The 15,514-nt window shown below is 37.0% G+C and overlaps 1 protein-coding gene across 1 annotated transcript; it reads right to left on the bottom strand.

Annotated features, from left to right (window-relative positions):
- Positions 1 to 200: 200 nt before the first annotated feature.
- Positions 201 to 14,789, bottom strand: usp14 (ubiquitin specific peptidase 14 (tRNA-guanine transglycosylase)). The gene is made up of 16 exons (XM_048180025.1): positions 14,616 to 14,789; positions 12,361 to 12,506; positions 12,239 to 12,271; positions 9,511 to 9,615; positions 9,285 to 9,388; positions 9,138 to 9,196; positions 8,794 to 8,924; positions 8,248 to 8,328; positions 2,815 to 2,897; positions 2,042 to 2,156; positions 1,893 to 1,958; positions 1,677 to 1,769; positions 1,436 to 1,567; positions 1,278 to 1,338; positions 1,070 to 1,177; positions 201 to 429 (listed from the first exon to the last, which is right to left on the bottom strand). Exons 1-16 carry the CDS (start codon positions 14,629 to 14,631, stop codon positions 293 to 295), a joined length of 1,470 nt encoding a protein of 489 aa, XP_048035982.1. The 5' UTR covers positions 14,632 to 14,789; the 3' UTR covers positions 201 to 292.
- Positions 14,790 to 15,514: the final 725 nt, after the last annotated feature.

Below are 15,514 nucleotides of genomic sequence, written 5' to 3'. Positions count from 1 at the left end.
CTTCTCCTGTGATGGGACACTGTTGAGCATGAACACCTTTTCACAGGCTTAAAAAAAGTGAATGTATATATAAAAAAAAAAAAAAAATTGCTCCAAGTCCAATAAAAAGGATCAGGTCCAGCAATCTACCATCCATAAAAAGGGAAAACACCCTTAACAGACATGCCACTTGAGATGCATGAAGAGTTCAGAAATTAAGGTCATGTTTTTAAAGACACATTTATTTGCACATCTATACAGACAGTGCTTTGAAACTGGCAATTATGGTTTAAGTTTTTTCTGTGAAACACTGTTACTCAAGTATTTCCAGACGTCGAGGGCCATACAGAAGGACATATGCTATATGCCAATCCCCACCACCAGACAGCTTCAAGATGTCCTCAGGGGTCACCACGCTGACCTTATCATCATCAAACTTCATCCATTCATCTGTTCAGAGAGAGTGAAATATCAATACCAGCTAGAACATCAAAGCGCTGTAGAGCAGGGATATCCAATCCTAAATAAAACACCTAAACAAGCTAATCAAGGTCTTAAGGAATATTAGAAACTGTTTAGCTGCAACCTGCTCCGCAATGCAAGAAATTTTTCCTCTAAAAGCAGGAGTGGACTCTACAGAAATGGCATCAGAAACAATAAACCTTGTCAAAAAAAATAGCTTGAGCTGGAGATTAATCTTGCCAACTTGTTTAGATATTGAGCTCTTTTGTACCACGTCCATTAGTGTTCCAACAGGGACTGATTTGGCTGACATCATGCTCTATAAAAGCTGTAAACTCAATTCCCCGGTTCTAACTCTACAGTGGTTGATCCGAACACTTCAATTATTTCTCATTCACTAGAATAAAATCAAATGTCCTTTCCTACACGTTACTTCTGCCTTTTTCCAAAGCATTTTAATGAAATATTGTAATGGATTATTTGAAAAAGTAACATTATCCAACAACAAAGCCACCAAAGAATGCAATCAAGCTACGTTTACAGTTACAAAGGCAAAAATAAAGATTATGCAAGTACGTTTTACAAATAATGAATGCAAAAACTTGATCAGACATCGACAATACTTGACCTTCTTTCCTTTTAACCCAGGCGACATAGTGGCCAGATGAACTGGATCGGCCCTGGTGTGTCAGAACTGCTTGCAGGTCATAGTAACCACTGTTGTTAGAGCCCAAGTCTATAGAGAAGGGAAAAAAAAAAAAAAAAGTTAACAGCTTATAAATAATAATAAAAATTTTTTTTTAAATAAATCAAGTAGCTTTGCAGTGAGTACTCGCCTTCAGAAAAACAGAAAGGTTCATATTTTGTTTCCTTTGGAGCCCCAACCTTCTGAATCACCTGTTAAATGTGAAATAAAATGAAAAACAAAAAGTTAGCCAGTTTACGGATAGCTTTTCAAAATGCGAGAAATGTTGAGTATGACATGGGCACTTGCTTTCGGCTGCTGTTGCATCTCCAATTTCTTGTCTTCAAACTCCTTAAACTTTGACCTCATAGGAACCATCTTCTCCTGAAGTTCAGGAGTACACAGCTCATAGACGTCCAGCATAAGAGGAAATTTGACATCCTAAATGCAGCAAAATTAAAGTTTACACAAAATAAGTTATCAAATCAATTTATATATATTTTAGTGACAACACTTTATATGCCAAATCACACCTCAGCAAAAGACCTACCTTAAGAACTTTGGCATTCACGGACTCTTTTTCTTTGTAAAAGAACCGGACCATTTGAACTGTGAGATATGCCGGTAGACGGCTGATTTTGGACTTAAATGCAAAAACATAATAAGTGACTGTTCATTTTTTATTGTACGAAAGAAAACACTTGAACAAAGCAGCATTTCTCCAGTGATGCCACAAAAGTCAGAAATGCCAAAGGGTAATACATACAGATTTGATATAGAGGGCATTTCTTTGTAAGGATGGGGAAAACTTTGTGATGTCCTCCTGTAGCCTCTAGGTATATAGAAAAAAAGGTAAAGATTAACAGGGATTGTGAACACTGGTGGTACTTCCTACATATGGAACGTTGCACTCACCAATCTGAGTCCAGTGGCGAGATATTTGACTTCCTGGTTGATGAAGCAGCTAAGCTGCAGCTGGCTCTCTGAGCCTTTAGCTGGATCCTCATCTTCTGATTCAGTACATTTCATACTGGACACATAAAGGTTAAGTACCTTAAAAATGTCGCACGTTCATATCTATAGGACTGGAGAAAATTTCTACTCGGTCCAGGAGTACTCCGACTACAAATCGCAATGCTCAGTTCATTAAGTGTGGCCATCCCCTCAATACATAGTTATGGCTGCAGAGCAATGCAATGCAGGGAATTCAAAAGAGTCAAGTAAACAAAGAGTCAGCGGCATTATAGATAATTCCCCCAAACATAAAAATTCTATCTTCCTCCTATCAATTTTCTTCAGGAGTTAATTTCTCAATGTATCAGAGTAGCTTAAGTCAACTCAAAGACTAAAAACTCTGATGAATCATCACCCTGTCCACCTCCCAACCAAAAAAAACAAAACTCAGCACATTTTAATCAAATGACAAAATCTATTTATTTGTAGGCCAGGCTGCCAACAAGCAATTATTTAGGGTCAGGGTGTGAAATTGTACCACACTGTGAATTATTATTATTATTCTATTTTTTTTAAGACTAAATCCAAATCGGGTTCTGGAGTTGCAAGGTAAGGCTGAAGGAATAAACGGGCCGTGCAGTTTATTATAATAAAAACAGCTGCAGCACAAAGAAATACTGACAGAGAGCACATGCTGATATAGACTTACACAACAAGCACTTGTCAAAGGATACGTAGTTTCAAATTCAACACCAAAATACTGATCGATGAAATTCTTCTTTTTTGTGGAGGCAGCAGCTCCACTATCACTGTCAGTCTGTTATTCGACCAAAAACATGCAAACAGAAAAAAATGCATAAATTATTTGTAAGACCGTTTATATTTCCAGACAAATATGATAAAGACCTAAATTCTCTGCATTCCTGTAATTATATAGTTTGAATATATTAGGGTTGTCACAGTACCATAACGAGTAAAATGTCATGGATTTTGGTACCAATTTTGATACCATAGAAAAATTTACCATTTTAACTATTTGAAAATAAAATTATATTCAATAAGCTTATTTGTGACCAGTCACGGAAAGTAGGGACACAAGTTGGTTCTGGGGCATTTTGAGTTATTCACAGATTCCGAAAGTGCAGTCTCCAAGCTTTCCAACGATGTGTAACACATGGAAATCTGATAATATTTGGAGAAATTGTGGCCATTTGAAGATAGGCACTCAAAAAAGCTCTAATGGGAGAAAACCCCCTTTAAAGTTTCTGCAGTTCTCACCTATTCTCACCTGCTGGGAGTGACAATAGGGCTCATTTACATCTCATTTAGATAAGCCATACCCCCTGTAAAGCTGCATGGACCGCATACTATTAATAATAAAGGATAATGTGCATTGTAAATGTCAGTAATTTATCTTTTTTGACTTTTATAAAAATAATTTAGAAGCTGAAAATGATTTAGGAGATAACATGTTGCAAGACACTCCTTTAAATCTTAAAAATTCATTTTTAATGTTATTATTTTAATGTTTATGTAAAATTTATGTTATTTGCTGGTTTTCTACATAAAACTTGGTGAATTGATTTCATTGTGTAGCATTAGGACTTTTTGAACAGGATTCTGTGATAACTGTGATCATTTTGGTCACTATAATCATGAAATGAAATTTTCTCACCTGAGAAGACAAAAGAATCACATAATAATGACCTGAAATTACTTGCATAATAATGAGGCCTTTCAGTCAGGTAGGCTGTGAAAAAACCCTCTGTGATGGTGTATATCAAACATACAGAAAAAACAGCAATACTGTGAAATATTATTACAATTTCAAATAATGGTATTATATACCTTAAAATGTAGCCTAATGTATTTCTGTGATGCAAAGTGTCTGAACAATTATGTTACCTCTATGGCATTTCATATAGGCTTTTAGCTTAAAAGCATGCACATTTCGAGAAATATTGATGGATCCTCATATGTTTATGTCAATTTTCTATACAGAGGAGTAATATTCAATATTTATTGTCATCACTATGAGTGCTGGATACTGTGTTTTCAATTCATACTTGCAGCCGGAGGGCGCTCTGTGCACATTTAGTCCACAAATTCATCCAAAGAAGAATAGGAACCAGGAACTAACGGCATGTCTTCTAATCTAGAGGTCGCTAACCATGGCTTTAACATACAGATCAACACGTTTCAAGACAATAAATACACGAATGAGACGATGAATGCATGTATTGCCTCAGTATAGAGTGCCCCAGGGATGACGCGTTTTTGTAGGCAAAATCCGGAAGTGAGTTAGCATTTTAGGACTTCCGGTTCCAATGCCGTCAAGTCTATGGGTTTTTTGAATGGGTTTTTGCTAGGGATGTCCCGATCAGGTTTTTTTGCCCTCGAGTCCGAGTCCGAGTCATTTGATTTTGAGTATCTACCGATACCGAGTCCCGATCCGATACTTCTATAATACATTAAAAAAGAATAAAGAAGAGCGAAAAAACAGATCCAGGATGTTCCTTATTTTAACATTCAACAACTCTGTTAACAAACTTCTGTGAGGTAGCTTGAACAATCAAGTAATAAATAACAAATTCTTCACTTTTGGACTTTAGTGCAACAGTAAATATAAAAAAAGTCTAATATAAAAACAAATATATTTGGTTTGATTTGGGTATGCTGCAGTCTGTGTAATAACTAAAATAATGTTTATATATATCATATTTTCTGGCTAGTTTACTTTAGATTTTTATAATACACCATACTTTAACCCAAACTGAATAAATAAAAACAAGTTTAAATGGGTAAATCTCCATTACTAATTTTTGATTCTTAATTTTCTTTTGTGTCATACTCAAATTCTTGTTAAAACACATTAGACATGCTTATTCTGTGCATTTTGAACACTTTTTTGTGTGAAATTGTATTTATTTTGTCCATCAAAAGTGTGCTTTCACTTTAATTGAGCATCAGCAGCGCAGCGTGTGTCTCAATCAGCTCCCTAGTTCAGTAGTCAGGGCACTGATCAGGGTATCAGCCACATTCACTTTCATTATATACTGATTCACGACCTAGGGAGCTGATTGAGACACAGGGATAGACTCAGTGCCGAGACGATCGCGGCACTGCTGCTTACGCGACGCTCCTGCCTGATGCTCGAGCTGCTCCTGCTGCCTGTGTGAATGCATCCGTTAGTTAACATGCACGCTGAAAAAATATGCGCTGCTCATGCGCCGCTTATGCTTGCAGTGTGAAACAGGCCTAACTCTGTGCCACCGCATAACTATAGATGTGTTAAAAATAATGAGAATATATATATCCGAGTCCTGATCGGGAGGTAACGTGATCGGATCTGGACATCCCTAGTTTTTGCTAAATCGCCTGAAATAAGGTCTGTGGTTAACAAAGCCTCTAAATACTTTCACGTTTTGATCTATGACATAAAACACACCAGTTATAACCCACTTGAGATTTTTTAAACTTTTACTGTGTCTTAAAATCGGCGGTTGCTAACAAATTGCTAAAAGGGACTACTTCCTTTGGCGGGGACTTTAGACATCATCATTAAAAACGGGACATTTGGTCTTACATTTCTCATGAAAAAGTGGATAAGTATTCATAACAGCACAGATCATAATCAGCGAGCATGTTTTTAAGTAAAGTTGTTTTTTAAATAGTTTGAGGAAGTTTGGTGGTGACGACGTTGATCCGCGACCATGGTGTGCTGTAGTCCGTTTATAGCCTACTGTTAGCCTTTTATATCTGACAACATTTAGCCTGACGTGGTCATACTCAATTCTAGCTCGAATATGAGTCTGATACTGCTCCATTGGGCTTTGATTATGGGGGCGTATTTCAACCGATCCAGGAAAGACCTCAATTGGATAGACCTACAACCAATCAGAGCTACAGAGTAAGTGACGTATGTTGAGCGACGCATAGTTGTCAACAGAACTCTTCTTAGCGACCATCGGGGCCAGCTGATAAATCAAACTTTTGCCGAATCCCGTAGGAAGGACGGCAAAGACATCTTTCCCATCGACAAATGCCTTGATCGCGGTCCTCTGTTCCTTTTTTAAAATTAATGCGCTGTCGATATCTTCTATAACGGACGCGATGGCGGAATCTACACATCTCAGTTCTTCAACAGCCATCATTGTTGTAAACTAATTGACCTTTCGCAAAGACCCGCCCCCCTTAGTTATTGTTGCTTTGTCCGACAAGCCGTGGCGCTGTCACGCCACACAGAGTGGAAAATACATAGCGGAGCAAAGAGGAAACTGACAACACATCGACAGACGAGACAGAGCAGGTTACTTATGATATTAAACAAAGTCCCAGCTTTCAAACTGTGTAGTTATTAAAAAAATTAAAACAATAAAAACCGTTTTGTGGCTCTTTAATGGGTTGTGACCATGACCGTGACAGATTGCTGTAGCGCCTCAGCTCAAGAGGCTCATGAACCGATCATCTCTTCCTACTAGTCCATTTATAGCATCAAATAAACATGAATGAACATGAGAATGAATGTTGTTTCAAACGCGGAAAGACATCAATATGCACAATTTTTCAAGTTTAACTCCACCGAGGTTAATCTTCTAACTCCTGACTGCTTTGTCGGTCAAAATGGCGGATGCGGCGTTCTGATTGGTTAGATCGCTTGTCAATCAAACTCCCCAAGCGCTCTTTGATGACGTGGCTGATTACGTTTCTGGTGATAATCTGTCAATCATCGCCCTGACAATGTGATTGGTCCGAACAGTTTCTGTTCGGGCATAATTACTCCTCTACGGATCGAGTCCAGACCGAACTCCCCGACCTCAAAATGTTGTGGGCGGGGCTAAGTTCGGCTGGCATCCAGGCTAGACAACATTATTTAGGCTTCAAAATCTATAAATGTTGTGATAACTTGTAAAGATTATCTTGATAGACAAACGTGTAAGTGTCATAACCCTTTGTTAAACACAGAGCTTATTTTCTGCGATTTTCCAAAAGTCTATGGGAAAAATGCATAGGCTTTCGATCGAGGGAACCCATGCGCCGCTAACTTCCGGGTTGGCCTACAAAAACGCGTCATCCCTGGGGCACTATTTGCGTCTGAATAGCGCTGGCTCCGTGGGCGTGGCCGCATTAGTGGATAATGAGCTGAATCACAGACTTCTGACATGGCTCTCTTTTCATACAGATTACATAAACACAGAATGTTTGTTTTCGATTTGAGTTACACGATTGAAAACCTGTCATTTCAACGTGTCTTTAGACATAAGTGTTTTTTTTTTGTGATTAGTATTCATAAGTTACAGTTCATTTTCTGAGAACTATCAGGTTGGACTTTGTTCAGAGGGAGACTACACTAGACTATACTAAAACTGCTATCTCAAACATGGAGAGGCTTCTTCGTGATCTCAACTAACAGATTCTGCAAAAAAAAAGAAAATCACCAATTTAAAAAAAAAAACAAAAAAAAAAAACGCTTCTTTCTCATTTTGCTCGATAGCTGTGCTGCCGACTTGTGTCCCTGGTTTCCGTGACGGGTCACATTTATGTTGATTTAAACAGCATGTAGCCTTCAAATGTATATATATATATATATATATATATATATATATATAAAAAAATAAATAAAAAAAAAAAAGTCAAAAATTAGTAATAAAATGAAGGACAAAGAAATGTATATACAATACATAGAACAAGCGGCAGGACAATTAGTTTGCATTTACACAGACTTAATGCGCCTCTATTTCGACAGAGTATCAGATTGCTTTGTCCCATCTGTTGCTATGGTAATATCGCTGTCAAACATTGCAGTTTCGGATTCAAATGCACAATTAAAAACAGATGTAAATCCATAACATCTACACTACTATGAAATCTCCCACTATAATAATAAAAAAAGCTATCTATATTGCACAATGAATCTCTTATTTACACTTTTTGGTAATAATTAAAGGATTCACGAGCATGCAGAACTCTAAAGCGCATGGTGAATTAAAGCTCCGGTGTTTTGAGTGGTGTTGAGCGGATTCTGAACTTGATCTCTGATTGGCCATTGCATTCACGGGTATTGCAGAAATGCTAGTATAGTCATATTTTTAAAATTTCAGTGCCAACTTGTTACTGAAGTTTTGGTACTTTTGACAACCCTATAATATATAATACAGTAGCCTTGCCTCCGGTGGGGTTTCTAGTTCTTCAGGTTCTAATTTCTGCTGAAGGACCCGCATCATCTGGACCCAGCACTCATTGGCATCCTGAGTAAATGGGAGGGAAGGGAAAATATAATTATATATACACACACATACACGACCATAAACATGCAAACAGAAAGAAAATGCACTAATTATTTGTAAAATAGTTCCAGACAAATATGATAAAGACCTGGGGTTTTTTACACTAAATTCTATGCATTTCTGTAATATAGTTGTCACAGTACCATAATGAGTAAAATTTAATGGTTTTTGGTACCAATTTTGATACCTTGAAAAAATAACTATTTTACCATTTTATTTAACTATTTGAAGATAAAAATATTAATTAAATTCAATAAGCTTATTTATGATGATAATAATAAATAATACATTTAAACAGCATGTAGCCTTCAAATGTTTATAAAAAGATAGTCAAAATTTTTTAATAAAATTAAGGAAAAAGACACATTACAATTTTACAGAAAATATTCTGATTAAATGTATTCAGCTAAAAAGATATGACCTGACCTGCTGAAGGTATTGTCCCTGGTCTCCTTTTTCAGCAAACTGTGGGAAGGCCATGTGCAGGAACTGCAGCAAAATGATGGGTGGAATGCTTGACGAGGTCTTATCCATGGACTCATACAAATCACGCAGAGCTAAGTAAAGAATTCACTTGATCAAACATATGCTACATGCTGTCCACAAAAACTGTAATATTCAGTATTGCTACACAGCTTAACTATTTTATGCATTGATTTTGAGCAGTAAGCTTGGACATACTGATCCCAAAATGTTGGGCAAATAAGTAATGAAAGAGTCAAGAATTTATTTTGTAACCTCAAAACTGATACACAGTGAAAGTTCATCACCTGCTGTGATGTACTGGGAAGGTGCATTAGCTCCTGAAGACCGCAAGGCACCAGAGTACCTACCAAAAAAAAAAAAAAAAAACACATTGATGTATTACACCACATAAAATCTCTGAATTTGATATGATGGGCATGCCTAAATTGTACCTCCTGAGAGCGCCTTTGAGCTCAGGCACAGAGCGTAGACACTGCACTGTTGCATTCATGTAGCATGTGTTGCCCAGATTTGTCAATCCGCATGGCAACTCCATCTGAACATGACAGAGATTGCAGAAATGAGCAGTTAAAACGAGAAGGCCTGTTTCTGTGATTCCTGCTAAAATACTTAAATAGCAGATCATTCTGATCCAAGATCTGTTGGCTGAAAACTTACTGCAGATGCAAGCTGCTCCTCCGTCATGTCCTCTACAAACATGGGTCGTACTACAGGCTCTTCAGGCAGGGCATCAGCAGAGCCCATCATCAGAAGAGTCATCCCCTACATGGATCAAAACATCTATTTAACTGAAGAAAACACATTTAAAGTCAACATGAAACAGCATTTGCAACCTATTGTACTTACGTAATGTGCTGCATTATTCAACAAAACAAATGTGTGGAACTTGATTTTAACAATCAGGAATTTATAGGATTATGAAAAATGGGTGATGTGTAACAGAATATAGCCAGACCTGAGTTTGCAGTGGATTGTTAAAGGGTTAGTTCACCCAAAAATGAAAATAATGTTGAAAAATAATGTCATTTATTACTCACCCTCATGCCACCATTCTACACTCGCAAGACCTTTGCAAGATCTTCGGAACGCAAATTAAGATATTTTTGTTGAAATCCGATGGCTCAGTGAGGCCTCCATAGCCAGCAATGTCATTTCCTCTCTCAAGATCCATTAATGTACTAAAAACTAGGGCTGCACGATATATCGCATGAGATTGTCACGCACATTTCGTCAGTAAAGCCGGTTCCCTGATTAGCGCTAAATCGCCATCACCTGCTTTCAAATGGAGTGGCATTTAATAGACAGAGCCGTAGATCACTGAAAAGCCACGCAATATCGCGTTCATATCGCAGATGAATCGCCTTCGATAATGAACGCGATATTGCGTGGCTTTTCAGTGAACTACGGCTCTGTCTATTAAATGCCGCTCCATTTGAAAGCAGGTGATGGCGATTTAGCGGTAATCAGGGAACCGGCTTTACTGACGAAATGCGCGTGACAATTTCATGCGATATATCGTGCAGCCCTACTAAAAACGTATTTAAATCAGTTCATGTGAGTACAGTGGTTCAATATTAATATTATAAAGTGAAGAGAATATTTTGGGTGCACCAAAAAAAAAACAAAATAACGACTTATAAAGTGATGGCTGATTTAAAAACACTGCTTCAGGAAGCTTCAGAGCATTATGAATCAGCATGTCGAATAAGCGGTTCAGAGCACCAAAGTCACGTGATTTCAGCAGTTTGGCGGTTTGACGCACGATCCAAATCATGATTCGACACAAAAGATTCATAACGCTTCGAAGCTTCATGAAGCAGTGTTTTGAACTCATCCATCACTATATAAGTCATTGTTTTTTTGGCGCACCAAAAATATCCTCGTCGCTTTATAATATTAATATTGAACCACTGTACTCACATGAACTGATTTAAATATGTTTTTAGTACATTAATGGATCTTGAGAGAGGAAATGACATTGCTGGCTATAGAGGCATCACTGAGCCATCGGATTTCAACTAAAATATCTTAATTTGTGTTCCGAAGATGAACAAAGGTCTTACGGGTGTGGAACGGCATGAGGGTGAGTAATAAATGACATTATCTTCATTTTTGGGTGAACTAACCCTTTAAAACAACTGTATTTAAGTTTCTTCTTACCTAGAAATATCAGTTTCAAAATCATTCTTATGGCACACTGACTTCTAATAAGTCAAATGTCTTCTGTTTCTTTTCCACACTCCAAACAAACAAAACAAGAGACTGCTGCTGCTCATGGGACATGTTGTATGTTTGAATAAATATTAAAGGTTTACAACAAAATGGTCTTAAAGCAAACAGAATTATTAATATTCAATATTTATCATTATTCAGTATCTAACACAGACCCATTTTTACACAAACGTTTGTAAATGCAGACTGCATGGCTAAGTACTTGATTTTATACACCTGTGGCAATGGGTCCGATTGAAATGTATACTCCTAAATTCAATAATTATGAGGTGTGCCCCCAATACTTTTGTACATGTAGTGTATGTGTTGATAGGAAATCATCTGTGCAAAATATACGCCTTCCCTACACAGCTCCTGCATGTCTAAATTTCAGTTCTGGGGAAATCGCCTACAGGACACGGGTTTATGTAGCAGGTTTGCTGATTCAAGAAAAGAACATTCACACTATGACATAAAAATCAGCGTCCTCAAATCTAATCTGAGAGTGATGATAATTTTATCACCCCTAACGAGTCACTGGGACTAGTCAGGACTAGTCTGGGTTATTAAAACAAACCAGTGTTGCCCTAGAAAAATTGCTGAAACTTCACAGACACATTCTGGGGACACCTGAGACTTATAATACATCTTGTAAAAAGGGGCATAATAGGTCCCCTTCAAGATGCATTTTGGTTGACTGGATCACAAGTGGACGAGGGCGGCATACCAGTTTACACCTGGTGTTTTAATCCGTCTCGTGTCCACTTTAAACCAATTCTGTCCTGATTTCTTCAAGGGGAGGGTCAATGGGCAGGTAAATCTATGGGTTTTTTCAGATCTTTCGATCTAATGGACAAAATAAGCTTGAATAAATTAACATATGAACACGCCCAGAGACGACGGAAAAACAAACAGAGAGCATCAACTCTCGTTTCTGCTCTGAAAGCAGCACAACCATGCTCGATTGGTCATCAACAAACGCGCACAAATTAAGACTAGGAACATGTTTTAAGGAACTAATTAGAATCAATGCTTATTTTAAGGCGTACTGTTGGATAAACTATTTTAGATCTTATGTTTCAATATTTAACAACTGCTGAATTCTGATTACAGGACAACTCTTGAAGTACATTTTCTAAATCTAATCAAAAAACAGACTTAGCCATATACTTACATTTTTCAACTTGATATTGCCCCATTCATCATCCTGGTGAACAAAAGTAAAATAAGTCAGACACCTGCAATACCAGAGGACAGCAAATATTAATGCTTTCCATTACAGATCACAGCCACTACCTTCAGTGTTCCTCCTTTCACCATGACTTTCTGTCTCTCTGGCTGAACCCCTGTTAGAGCGAAAAGCTGGGCTTTGAACACCATGGGCGGCTCCTCTGTATTTAGCTCCACCGCATCAAACTTCTCCTTTCCCCATTTCACATTCACTAAGATATTCAAAGAAAAAAAGAAAGAAAAATCAAGACAAAAAAATTAGTCACACAAAATCATTCAGCACCACACATCTGCACATTGCTGATAGCAATGACTTTGCTGACTTATTTCAGTGATTTCCACAATATTCCAGTAAAATGTTTATATTTTAATTTTTAAAAATGTAACGTACATTTTTAATAACGTACATACGTTATTACTACACTTTTCATATTACCTTGGTATTAAAACCATAAAAAACACTGCTGAAGGGGTGTTTCTATAACAGCGCCTGAGGGAGTGACAGTAAATTTATTACCTTTCTCTTTTCTGTCTGTCGTAAATCAACCACACTATATCGTTTCCCTCTTTTGGAAAGTCGTAAAAACATTATTGTGGATATTTTTTTGCTATTGGAGCAAATAATTCTCATTCATCACAATACCAATCTATAGCTATAGCAGTTTCCATCCAAAGTTGCGAATTTAACTTATGCGCAAAATTGGAATATTGCATAAAACATTTGCGAATAAAGCACCATTTCCATCCAGCAGTGTTGTTAAAAAGAATGGGAAACTGGTGTAAAATATCTGTAATAGAAATGGAAGTTGCTGCAATTGGGGAAGAAACTGTGGTTCTTTTCTCCAATCATAAATGACTCATGCCTCAGTTGAAATACAATAATGCAATAAACGCTGTCACGTTATCTTGCGTTCAGACGCCTGGTGTTTGGGAAGGCTATCATGTAAGACACTTCTGGGGAGGAAATAAACCAAATCATTTTGATGACAGACTTTGGCTCAGACATTTCAGGGATGCATTTCCCAAAGCCACCTGTTCCATTGTTACCAACAAAGTTTAATGGAACTTGCGACCATAGTTGGCTAATGATGCTTTTAGGAATCACACCCCAGAAAGACCAAACCAACATTTGAGATGCTGTACACTGGTGAGTCCAGTTAGCCAATCATATTCTCTGTCAAAGCAAAGTCATGTGAGATTTTTGTTGTGCATCAAGGGATTTATTCAGGAAATGGGTTTCCATCATAGTTTATTTGCATGTCTTATCGGATAATACATTTACCCACCTCAACTGAACGCATGCGTATTTGTATGCACATTTTCATCTAGTGATATCGCAAAATGCTTATGAGAACCACAGAAATATGAAAAGGGTCCATAAGGAAAACATACAAAATGTGTAGGGCTGGGGAGGCTCCCGAAACGGTTTTAAAACACCTGCTTTAAAAGTGACAATAAAGTGAAAATTTAATCATCTTCTACTTACCTTCATGTCTTTTGAAATAATAAAATAACATCGTAACATCTTGAAACTGTACAGACACACTTCAACAAAACTTGAGAGCCAGATTAAAAAAAAATAATAATAATTGCTTTAGACGACTTGGAATATAGTGCAAAATTTGTGTACACTTTTATACACAAGTATACATTTTTATGGTGCTACATACAAAACATATTAAACTAATGAGATACTGACTTTGGTCTACAAAAATGACACATGAAAGCTGTTACAGCAGCAAGACATAAATAAATATAGCTTTAACAGATTTAGCACTGGAAATCCATTACAATGATCTAGTAAATCTGGCACACCAGATATGTAGCACGCAGGATACAACTACAAGCCATGATGCATCAAATTTGATGTCTACAAGTTCTATGGCCAATTCTGCAAAATAAATAAATTAAATAAAACATGTAGACGTAAAGTCTGTACTTACTGTTCAGTAATACTGGTTGATTGGTTGATTATATTGAATATTGGTTGATTGAAAGTGCTATAAGATTTATAGGCGTTTTAATAAAGTGTGCCTAGCCGGCATGATAACATGCTGCATTACTAATACTCAAGTCTGATCATTTACATTTCACATCGCAAATATTCATATAAAATAAACACAACGCCTAAATACATGTCACACCAGAATGTTTGCTCTGGGATTTCTCTTTCTTGTTCAGCTTTCCCTCTGTTTTTAAACACAACCCATGAATTGAGGCCTGAAGCTAATGTCTCATGCTAACGGCGCTGCCTTTTCTCACGCATCTATTATCGTTTAAAGACTAACTATTATTTATGTAAAATCATAATGTGAACAAACCTGTAAATACGGGCATCTTTCTATTTCCTTGTCCTTTAAACAGCTCTACTCCAAAGGCCGGGTTTAAGTTGGGATGCGGAAAATGTGTGTGTCTTATAACTTCATTCAAACGGCAGCCCACAATGACGCTGCAACTGCATGATGACTAGATCGATGTGCTCGGCGAGCGACTAAGTAATCCTCATATCAAAATGCTATGACGAAGGTTTTTGGGTTATGAATATTAATAAGGTCTTCCAGACCTTTAAAAAGCCCTTCTTCATGAATATTAATAACATAATGTAGACTTTGCGTGGTTATAAGGCTTGGATAATAAATATTAAAAACCAAGTAGTCCCATTTAATACACTGCTTTGCCATTGGAGGGAGACCGTTAGTCAATATCGTTTGCACTAATATATAGGGGTGAATTCAGGGTGATTGGGACACTTTCCCCAACTTGGAAGAAGTGTCCCAATCAACCTGAATTCACCCTACATTAATATTTATTTACTCGCTTACCTTTGAAACCCATCTACACTAAACACCCTGGATAGGTGGCAAGTCCATCACAGGGAATATAATCTTGCAGTGTTTCAACTGCAAAGACGTCAAATAATAATGATGATAATAATAATAATAATAATAATAATTAAACATTCACTCACTAAAACTAGAAATGTGTTTAATTTAAATGTTTGTATTCAACAATTTAGTTTGAGTGTTAATGATTAGACCAAGCGTATGGAAGGCAGTTTCAGCATAAAAACGTTCCAGCGTTACTCGTCGTAATTATATTTTTACTAGTAACAATTAAATTAAAGAGCTCTATCATTTAATTTGTACTAGTAACAATTACAATTATAGAGCTCTATAATTCAATTTTTACTAGTAACAATTATGATTGTAGAGCTCTCTAA

The sequence above is a fragment of the Megalobrama amblycephala genome, unplaced genomic scaffold (genome assembly GCF_018812025.1).
Source record: "Megalobrama amblycephala isolate DHTTF-2021 unplaced genomic scaffold, ASM1881202v1 scaffold416, whole genome shotgun sequence".
Classification (NCBI taxonomy): domain Eukaryota; kingdom Metazoa; phylum Chordata; class Actinopteri; order Cypriniformes; family Xenocyprididae; genus Megalobrama; species Megalobrama amblycephala.
This window is presented reverse-complemented; position numbering and strand designations above follow the sequence as displayed.

Excerpts from the sequence above, each read along its gene's own strand:
- usp14 (XM_048180025.1), bottom strand. Across the intron at positions 1,770-1,892 it reads ATGCCCTCTATATCAAATCT|TCCAAAATCAGCCGTCTACC; the intron begins GTATGTATTACC and ends TTTGCATTTAAG. Across the intron at positions 1,339-1,435 it reads AGATGCAACAGCAGCCGAAA|GTGATTCAGAAGGTTGGGGC; the intron begins GCAAGTGCCCAT and ends CACATTTAACAG.